Source organism: Eurytemora carolleeae, unplaced genomic scaffold (genome assembly GCF_000591075.1).
Source record: "Eurytemora carolleeae unplaced genomic scaffold, Eaff_2.0 scaffold251, whole genome shotgun sequence".
Taxonomy (NCBI): Eukaryota; Metazoa; Arthropoda; class Copepoda; order Calanoida; family Temoridae; genus Eurytemora; species Eurytemora carolleeae.
This window is the reverse complement of record NW_019396288.1, coordinates 574-12,128: the sequence shown is the minus strand read 5'-3', so window position 1 is coordinate 12,128 and position 11,555 is coordinate 574. Positions and strand designations below refer to the sequence as shown.

Here is an 11,555-nt window from a genome sequence, read left to right as displayed (position 1 = left end):
AATATGCTTTCCTTCTTTGATGTCCTTTAGCTTGATATATTTCCAAGATAATATGTCTCTAGAACCCATTGTATAGCTCATCAATTCTTATATAATACCGCAGAATATAATATTTATGCTTTAATCATTAATTGAGGGCAGTTGTTAAGAATACAAAATCATTAGTATTAATATTTCTGAGGGTTTATTGAACCATCATTCAGCTTTAATAATGTGATATAGATAATGATGCACATCTAAATTGCGCCTACTTCAACTGTGCTCAAATACCTAACATGATTAAGACAATCATGTGATATAGATAACGATGTAGGAATTGTAAATAAATCCAAAATACATTACTTTATATAGAGAATCCTTTTGATTACAGTGATGAGAGTAATAATGTTCTTGTGGAAACATACGAGCAGAGATCGTGCCCACTGGTTTGGCATTGATACAGTTTGAGCTAGTGTGCGATTGACATAGACCGCTAATGAAGTCTTGCACATAGTTTGGCATTGATTGACTAATTGCTAGTGTCCATGTTGTGATGATAGCTAACGAGATCGCACCCAGAGGTAGTGGCGTTGTTAGTTTACAGGATTGTAGCTATTTGGATTGTGTCCTGGTTGAGACATTGACCAATTAATTGCTAATGTCCGTGTTGACATTGATAGCTTACAAGATTGTGTCAAGTGATAGAGGCGTTGATAGTTCATTAGAACGTAGCCATGTGGATCTTGTCCTTTTTGAGCCATTGATTAATTAATTGCTAGTGTCCTTGTTGAATTTGATAGCTAATAAGATTGTGCCTATTGTCTGGTACTGATAGGTTACAAGATTGTAACTGGGTGTACATATATTGATAGCTAAGTGAAACTGAGTTATACCTGGATAGATACGAGTTCGGGAGTAGTTTATGGAGTAAGGTATTTACAACATACAGTCGAAAAAAATTTAATTTTCATGGTTTTAAAGTACTCGAGCAGGGCTAGGGTTAATGGACAGTTGGCGCAGTTTTAACTGACTTTCCGTTTAAGATGTACACATATTTTTAGGATTTATACAAAGGGACACATTCAACAGAATATTGCTCTAAGAGTGAAAAACGATGATATCTTCTTCTCTGCTACTCCAATAAAGTTCTAGCTGAAGGGTACATTAGTGTACAGTATCTTTTTCAGATATTTCAAAAACAAAATATATATTTTGTTTATTCTGGTCAAAATAGAATTATATTGAAGTTCTTGAAATTCCGATTAAATTAAATATTCAAAATACAGAATGGGAGAGAACAAGTTATGCAATTTCAGTTCTTTTTCAATTTCTTCAGGGTGTTTCTGAAAAATGTTGTTGGAGCTTTTTGTCTGTCGTTTATACGTCGTTTTATTTTAATAAAAAGTGTTTCTGCTAGGTACAATTTGTCCAAAACTGGTCGTCGATGAAAAATATTTCAGTACTTGCTGTAAAATTGAATATTTTTTTCCTTATATTGCAACCTGATTGATACTTGAAATAATGAATTATATTAAAATCCAAAGATTGACTTGGCAAAGGTTTACATCTTAGGTTAAAAAGATTTAGTGATTATAAAGGAATTGAGTTTTTGCCACAACCTCGCATTTTCTAACTCCTATATTTTTGCAACCTGATGATGTAAACCTTTGATATTTCAAACTTAGACTATTTGATCTAACAGAATTAACAGTTTGAAATATCAAAGGTCTAGGAAAACGGGTTGCAAAGTTATAGGAATTAGAAAATCAGAGTTTGTGGCTAAAACTCAATTCCTTTAGACCATGTTCCTTCCTTTTAGAGGAAGTTTTATACTTTTACATTTTTGTCTTTGAATTTCAAGAAATTTTTTTAATTCATACTTCATTAAAGAAATTTAATTTTAAGTGCTTAAAAAATTATTTCTGTTTGTAGCTGCATCTAAGAGTAAAAATGTAAAAGTAAACATTCTTTTAATTTTTTTGTTAAAAGAGTATTAAATTTTTGTCTGATTGTAAAGAAATCTAATTTAAGTCCTTATGCAGAACATGGTTACCATTTCTCTTATCTTAGATTAGGCATGGCCGCCACGTCAGCATTTTTTATTTTTATTAATTGTTAATTGCAATTTCGGTTATTTTTCAAAAAAAAAATGGCTTATTTACGGAACATCCGGTTCATTTCAAGGGGGATTTCAGTTCCCATGTCACAGTTAAGTCCGGTTCATTTCAAGATCCGGACCGACATCTAACCAGCCGTTCAGTACACATACGGATTTTACCAGGCAAAACGGGACTATTCACTAAATTAACAAGACCCTTCTAAAGAAAATTAATCTGCCATTGGTCCTACTTCTTCATCTAATCAATGGATTTTAATTAAGAATTACAAGAAATGTATGTTTTAGCTTGGACCAAGTACGGAGTAAGGCAAAAAGTTAATTTTTAAGTTGATATGTAAGTACTCAGTAATGACTGACGGTTTATTTCACTTGTTAACAAAATTCCACTAAATTTTGAAAAACTTCAATTTATAACTGCTGTTTTTCCAGTCCTAACAATAACAGGTTTTTGCCCTTTAATTCCAAAAAATAAATTGTTTTGCTGATCAAAGCTCACATCAACCCCTTACTGGGTACGAATATCAAGCGGGATTTCGAATAAAGATTAAATTAATCTGAGGATTAGAAAATATCGATCTTAAGCATTGATCTCAATCTTCTAGCTCAGGCTTGTATGAATTAAGTAAACTAGTATAACCTTAAATGGAGTTTAACTAAACTCACACGATATGCATGTAATGTACTCGTACTTGTCGGTCTAGTGTTTCCGTAAACTCCGGCTCATATCAAGTACCGGAATGACTTTTAAGGAGCTGGAAAAGGTTGGACAGTATACACATAAAGACGTAAAATAAAACAAGACAGCTCAGTAAATGAATCATCCCCTCGTCTAGTCACATGTATGTGCAGTTTAATGTCATGCCAAAAATATAGGCTGAGCTGAATTATTGTGTTCCCTGCCCTAGCTAAGCTACAGGGTGTCCCAATAAACTTCGAAACATCGAAAACTTATAGTCTCGGGATTTTCAAAATGTGATCTACAATTTTTTCACCTTCAAAATAGACGGAGATATCAAGAAAGAAATTGAGTCTTTGCCACAAGTTCAGATTTTCTAATCCCTGTATCTTCACAACCTGCAGGTTATGTAAACCATTGATATTTCAAACTTAGATTATTTGATCGAAAAGAATTCATTATTTGATCGAAAAGAATTCATATACTGAAATATCTAAGGATTACTACATTGGGTTTGAAAGATATAAGGATTTAAAAATCAGAGTTTGTGGCAAAGACTCAATTCCTTTGTCCAGATTCCAGTTAATTAAAAGTCAACAAAACAGATTAAATGTTTAATATATCCGTCAGACCACATTTTGGAAAGCTCATTAGCCGTTCGATCTTTTTTTTTGTGCCTTCATGTCATTTATCAATTATCTAAAATGAATTACAATATTCAAGTCTTCTCTCAATTACCATGTTTATTGGGACACCATGTATATATTCTCCGCAGGAATAAGTAGTCTTGTAATTCCCAATCCCACGGTTCATTTACTCACGGATCTTTCTAATATATCGAGGATAGAGAGAGACCAGAGTTATTATCCAGGGTTACTGGAACCATTCATCCAACAGGATGGGGGGGGGGAGATTATCAGGAGATGAGTACAGGGTTACCGGAACCATACATCCCAGAGGATTGAGCGCGCAATCGAAAATACAATAATCATACGATAATACAACCATATATATTTAAAATCGGTTCTAAAATAAAGGATCACTGATTTTTTCAACAGAATTTTTGCATTCATGCCTTGAAAATTTTATTTAAAATGCCTTCTTCCTTTTTTCTTATAGGCGTTATGGGAATATAAAATATTGAAAATTAAATTCACAGAAGTTAAAATAAATCAGCGAAAACTTTTTTTAATTGCTAGAAACAATAAAATTAGGCGACTTTCAAAGTAACAAAAGTTAAATCGTCACTAGAATATGGACCCAAAGTAAGTCCATGGCCAATCAACATTTTTTTAGATTTATATTTTTTAAATGCTGGACATCTGCATGAAGAAAATAGGAAAAATTGGCGAACATTTACATTGTTGTTTATACTTTTAAAAATAAGAAAGATCAACAATAAAATCCTGTAATTGGTGTTGGATATAAAGGCAATAAGCACCATGTAAGCCTAGTAGTATCATGATATTTATCTCGCTGTATAGCTAGAAAGTTTCTGAAGCGTGTTAAGAAATATAAAAGTTGTCTGGTAATAAATTAAAATAGTTTTACAACTTTTAACGAAAAGTTAAAAATGAAGCTTCAGGAAAAATAATATTAAAGCTAAACTTTGATGATTAATTTCAGATCACAAATTGGACAATAAAACTGCACAAGAAATAAATCTTTTTAGTTTACAAATTTGAATTTTTAATTGAGACTGCAGAGTAGTTATTTAGCTAATTCTCTGGTGGACAAAAATAGTATTGAAACTTTTTCAGCTCTTATTTTATTTATAATTTCAGAATTTAAAAACATTCTTCATAATTTATCAAAATAATAAATCGACGATATCATTATCACTCAGATGAAGGTTAAAGGGTACTCTTGTGAATTCTTTAGGGCACTCTCTAAAATGGAGCATTTTCTGCTAACCTCCACTTTTTTTGGTCATATTATCACAGAACCCTGCAGTATGCAGTCCATCACATCAGATTCATTAAATCTACAGTTCTGATATATAATCATGCAATATATATATTGTTAAAAAAGTCAAAACAATTATCTGAAATGAAAACTAGAAAATGAATTGATCTTCTCAATTCTATTAATAAAACTGAGTGCATGTTTAATTAACAATTAAATTAAACTAATTTGATTAAGTACTAATTTTCTCTAATTCATCATGTACATAAAGTACTAAACTCTGTTTGTCTGTTTGTTTGTATGTCCGATCGGAATTCATATACCCTTTAAACCAATAAGAGCATCGCTTGCTCTTTGTTTACTACCTTACCTCCTCTGACTTCACAGGAAAGAGAAGCCGTATCCCCCTCTTTAAATGGTCCAAAGGTAGAACCAATGATGGCTCCCCATCCGTCAAGTAAAACAGGAGTAGAGGGAGGAACTAAAACAAAATATTTTTAAAACATTATCTCATTAAACTTTAAATTGTCCATTAATGTTTCCTTAAATATTTCAAACTTTGATTGTTTGAGCTACAATTGTTGGAAATATCAAAGGTCTAATACACTAGCTGTTTGAGCTACAATTGTTGGAAATATCAAAGGTCTAATACACTAGCTGTTTGAGCTACAATTGTTGGAAATATCAAAGGTCTAATACACTAGCTACAATTGTTGGAAATATCAAAGGTCTAATACACTAGCTGTTGCAAAAAAGTATGGATTAGACAATAATTGGTCGAGGAACGTGTAGTTCTTTAACGGAAAAACTGCTGACTGGCTCATATCCTGAATCACCAATATTTTGAACAATCCTAATTTGATGTCAGCTGAAACAGGTAAATTTTGTTATTAACTCCAACCAATCAGAGCGCCGCAAATATCAAGTTAATCAATCTTTTGGCTGAAACAGAACTCGGCACTATAGTCACTAGGTTAGTTTAAAAACTTAAAGTTGAACCACTCAGTAAAAGATATGTGGTTGAACCATCCCTCACACTTCACCCTGATCTACTTAGTTATGTCTCTAGTTCCGGCTATTGGTACTTTGAGTGTTTTGTAAATCAACAAACAATCCCTTTAATCAATGTTTTATCCCACCCCCGTTTGTACAAACTAGATACATGGAAATACCAGGCCAAGCCAGGCGGATGCTATTGTAAGTACCCGCCCGACTTTTAAACAGCTAGAGCAAGCTGTCCGAGTACAGTACACTAGCAGACGACTATAAAAAGGCAAAGCATGGCAGTAGTGTACTGTACAGTAGTGTACTGTACAGTAGTGTACTGTACAGTAGTGTACTGTACAGTAGTGTACTGTACAGTAGTGTACTGTACAGTAGTGTACACCAGTCTAAGGAGATAAAATAGAAATGTCGTACTTTTAATAAAACATTGAAATATAGCCAATCTTGGGGCAGCATATTATTCACAGCACAGTACAAAATACGGTTGGACTAGTTTGAATTTTGTAGAACTATTATTATTCCTGAGTTTCTGAGATATCAGTATGTATGTGCACATTTGTGGATAAAATCTGTAATTTGAAGAGGTATTGTATACAACTACAGTATAAAGTGGGTATAATAAGCAATTTCAGCTACAAAGCACGTTTAAGAATTGGTTTTACTCTTTTTAATGTATTTTCTTATATGGAACAAGCACAAGAAACTACTTGGTTTACTTTCTGTAATAATTGTAATTACTTATTTTGATTAAATCATATTATAAAACAAAAGACACCAAAAGTTAGATTAAGAACTGCAAAGATATTTTAAATCAAAATGAACTTTTTATAGAAGGGTTTTCCCAGTCCGATTGAACAAGAATAGGAAAATATTTTTTATTCAATTTAATCTCAAAGAAAATAGAAACAAACCACATCAGAAAATCACTTTCTTATCGAATTTAGAACAAAAGTCAATCAGAATTTTATTTTTTCTAACAACCACAAATTCTGCAAATTCAGTGACTGCAATTTATGAATGCGGGAGAACTAGTTGAATTAGTTAAGACTGGTTCAGCAATGGCCTAGTTCTTGAGCCATTTGTAAATGTCCAAATACATATATTAAACATTTGCAGGTTTCAGAAAACATGTTTAAAGTTAATGTAAATTTTATAAACTAGCCTTATAAGGCGCTTCGCGCCCATCTTCTAAATTAATTGTGAACATGTTCTCTTTGTGTACATCGTAAAACAAAACAAAAATAATTCGCGGATTTTCACAAAAAATTTCGTGGATTTTTAAAATTTTCAAAAATTTAATGAAGATCGAATTTTGATGGAGACAAATATTTGAAATTTTGATCATTCATAAACCTTCCCTGTGGGCACGTGATGTCCCACAAAAAATTTGGGCCCAATCGGTTCAGCCGTTTTGACGATTATTGGATACTAACAAACAGACAGACAAACAGACAGACAAGCCAAATTTATATATAGAAGTGTTGATCTCTATTTTCTACACTAAAGTTCACTAGTTCACGAACACAGATCTGGAAAATACATTTTAAAATTCTTTTCTTAAAGAGAGAGCATGGGGAGGAAAGAGGATTGAATAAATCCCATGGATTCAAAGTTTGCTAGCTCGGAGTCACTAGGAGCAGTTTCTTTGATCTAAGAAAGAACAAGGTTCCAGCTTTAAATAGTTAAATCTCTTCCACGAAACAGAAAGGTAATATTGTTTTGTTTTTCTTAAAATGAATTACAAAATATTTGTGACACCTGACAAACTTGCTTTCTTATATCCTCTTTTTTAACATTTTTACGAAGTTTGACATATTAAAAAATTCAAGTTTGCTCCTATTTCAAATATGAAAAAAATAAAGGCCTGCATTTTTTGCCTTGTTTTTACTTTGCCATGTTAAATCTACGTTTAGACCCACTTCCAGGTATTGAAATTTAAGAACTATCTTTGCAAATTTAAATTTGCTGGGTTGATGGTTTTTAAAATTGCATACTTCATCATAATTTGCGTGATTTTTGTTGTCTGGATTTTGCATGAAATATTTGGACTTTTTGCAAATTCGCTATTTTTTGCAGATTAATGATGAACATCCCAGGGGCTGTCCAGTCTACTTTAGATAGAGAAGACATGAGTAGGAATAATGTTAAATATAATTCCTAGATAAAAAAAGCTCACCAATAATTGAAAGATTAATGTGAACATTTTGAGTTGGAGCTGTATCAAAATCAACTCTGCACCTAAAGCAATGAGTCATCATTATATCATCTTTCTATTAAATCTTTCAAATTCGAGGCAAATCGGTCTACTTTATATTTTTATCTAAATAAACATTGTATTTATATATATAGATAAATATCAATACATTTCAAGGATTAATCTACTGAAGATTGAAACAAGGCATAAAACATCATATGTGTATTGTATAGTAAGATTCTAAAATATATTAAAATGTTTTCATTTGAAGCTGATTTGAAGTTCTCACTGCAAAGATGGCAATGCCCGAATCTCAACGATACTCATAAAAGCTTTGTCTGATCAAGTATGAATTAGAAATCAACGTTAAAAATTTTTACTCAAGAGCATTGCTACTGCAGTAGAAACATAAAGGAATTATCGTAACTAAACACTTTTAAATGTTTGCATGGAGGGTCACTGGCAAGTCTATGTACAGTTCCTGTTATATGAAATATTGCACTCAAAGGAATTGAGTTTTTGTCACAAACTCAAATTTTCCAATGCTCATATCTTGCCAATCTAATATTATAAATCTTTTATATTTCAAACTAAGATCACTTGAACTAACACAATTCATAGTTTGAAATATCTAAGGTTTACGAAATTGGGTTCTAAAAATATAGGGTTTAAAAAATCAGAGTTTGTGACAAAGACTCAATTCCTTTTANGGGGGGGGGGGGGGGGTGAGAGCATTTTATTTGTTGTATATGATTGTTTTTTAGTATGTAGACTTGATATAAAAACGTCTGAGTCAATTCTCAAAATTATATAACTTTAAAAATCAGATTTTTTTTTGAAAACCAGGAAAAGTAACATTCAGAGGGGTCTGAAAGCCTGTAGAAAAAGTTGAAAAGGAAAAAAACTAAGCTACTATCTCTTGAATGGGAGTCTGAAAGGTTAAAACTATATCTGCAATAATATATATTCATGAATTTCAAGTTGAACTAAACTCAAACACATCACAATGCATAGATTTGATTAAATCCATGCAATTCAATATATTTCAATTTATTCCTAAACATCAATATATCTGTCATACTTGTATTATCATAATGGTAGGATTTAGGGTGCTCCGTGCCCTTTATCCAGTAAGATTTGTATCTTAAAAATCATATGTTAATTTCTAAATAGTAAGCACCATAATTTTTTATAGTTTTCCAAAAATTGATAAAAGTGAATAATTTCGCCGATATTTTGTTTAATTCCGTGGATTTATCAAAGTGGACATTTTTTCTCGGCTTGACGTTTGTTTGATTCCCAAAAATACCAAATATACATACATATTACATATATAGATGAGAGCAATAAAAAAGTATTAACAGTGTCCGAATTTAATGAATTTGAGCCGCGTCTTAAATCCGCCAAAAACCGGTTTTAATCTTGAAACATTTAATACAATTTTAAGTGAGACTATACTTGAGCAGCAGCTTAAATTTAAGCCGCCGCTCAAATTCTTTAAAGTCGGCCTCAGAGGTAGAAAATTTTGTTCGATAAAACAAAACCTTGATTTGAATTTTTTAAACAAAGTTTAGCTTATCTTTTGATCGGAGATCAAAATAAAAAAGTGATTTCTAAATTTGGATTAACGATTCAAAGGTTCCTTCCTCAGAATTGTTTTAAATAAGTTTACCTAAACGCTCCTTGATCATTTAGACTGAGATTGAAAAGGTGAAGTATAAAAGTATTTTCCTGAAAACCAAAATAAAATTTTCAAATTTTTTCCATCTTTAACCCTATCTCTGCTGGTAAATATATAAAAATAGTTGGACTCAAGAAATCACTACAGATAATGATTGACTCAAGAAATCACTACAGATAATGATTGACGAAAAATGTATTGTAAAAAATTCCAAATAAGATTAAATATTTAAAATTTAATTTTAATTTTAGTTTCCCTGAAGGATTAAGTTCAATGCAACTCTCTCTGAATACTGAAATATTTGTTCATTAATTTAAAAGAGTGTTCAGTGTTCAAGAAAGAATGTAAAGTGTAAAAAGATTAATCATAACTTCTAATTTTCAAAAATGAAGAAAAACTTGAAGGCCTAATTTCAACTGACCCTAATTTAATAGAGTTGCATTCTCAACGGTACCCTTAAACTTCTGTCTGGTCAAGTAAGAATTAGATATCCAGTGTCCGAATTTAATGAATTTGAGCCGCGTCTTAAATCTGCCAAAAACCGGTTTCAATTGAGCGCCGGCTTAAATCTTGAAACAACGAACACGATTTTAAGTGGAACCAACTATATTTTAGCCTCGGTTTAAATTTAAGCCGCCGCTCAAATTCTTTAAATTCGGCCTCAGGTTTATTTTTGAATAGGTTAGTTAAAATTATGCCTTGCTCGGCTAGCGCATTTCTGTTTAAGAAACATGTTAAAGAAATTATCAGAATAAACTGTGTGAGAAAAATTATCTGAATGACACAGTATTCAAGCAAGCAAACTGATAATATTATTGATAAAATAAAGGTTGCGAATCTGGTACGAATTCTTGAAATACCGGGCCATTACCCATTTTCTAATCCCTTTATATTTGCAAACCCAAGATCATAGATCTGTGATATTTCAGATTATAAATAATTCAATTATTCAAAATATCAAATAATTACACCATTAGGTTGTAAGTAAATATTGATTAGAAAATTTCAGTTTGTGTAAAAGACTCAATTTTCCAGCTTTTTCATCTCCCGTAAATATTACGCCATTAATTCTGAATTCAAAGGAATTGAGTTTTTTTAAAAACTAACAAATTTCATAAAACCTAAATCCTTTCAACCTGCAATGGTGTAAAACTTTGGTATTTCAAACTAGAGGTATTTGAAATGCCATTTTTATAGTTTAAACAGAATTCGGTTTTTAAATATATAAGGATCAGAAAATCTTTATAATTTGAATTGATTCAATTTTATTCTGCATTATTTAGCATGAGATTACAGTCTTTTGACTTCATACGGAGGCTTCATACATATTCTTGAATAAGTGCAGCTTTGGTAAACAGACCTGGGAACTATTGTATTGAATTGTGAATCCTTGATCTTGATCTTTCGTTTAATCTGCAGGTTAATTTTATCTTTTGTTTAATCTGCAGATTAATTTTATCTTTTGTTTAATCAGCAGATTAATTTTATTTGTATTAAATATCACGCATGGTAAAAGCACCCAGTCAAAGGCGTTTTGATCTAGGGAGGAATAACTGATATGAAAGGATAAGCAATGAAATTTCAAATTAAAAGTGCCTCCAGTAGATATCGATATCAAGCGACCAGTTTATAAGTATCCAGCACAAAAGTTCTAAGCCCATGTTTACTCGTATAATGTATTTGATCTTTAAAATAAATTTCGACTTATAAAAATAGCAAAATCAATCCTGTTTGGTGTTCATGGCTTCATTAACGAGATGCATTCACGATTCACAACGATACCCTTTAGTCATAGAGAATAGAATATATAGAGAGGAATTAAAAGAATCTCTCGGTATGACTTTTTTCAGTCCCTTTCAGCCTGAAAGGGAGTTCAAAGTGTACAAATCATGTAAATGTTCACAAATTATATGCAGTAGAGTACATTAATACAGTATGTTCCCTCGACTATCCATTTCAATTTCGAATTTTTTAAACTGTTAAATAAACTTTATAA

General features: G+C 31.5%; 1 protein-coding gene across 1 annotated transcript in view; it reads right to left on the bottom strand.

Moving 5' to 3' along the window:
* Positions 1-4,975: 4,975 nt before the first annotated feature.
* LOC111700211 (nectin-2) overlaps positions 4,976-11,555 on the bottom strand; it is a gene marked incomplete in the record, with an annotated part of 7,058 nt that continues 478 nt past the window's right edge. The window contains 4 exon segments of the mRNA XM_023471076.1: positions 4,976-5,160; positions 7,861-7,922; positions 9,551-9,609; positions 9,816-9,855. Of these exon segments, the coding sequence (XP_023326844.1) occupies positions 5,006-5,160; positions 7,861-7,922; positions 9,551-9,609; positions 9,816-9,855 (316 nt within the window).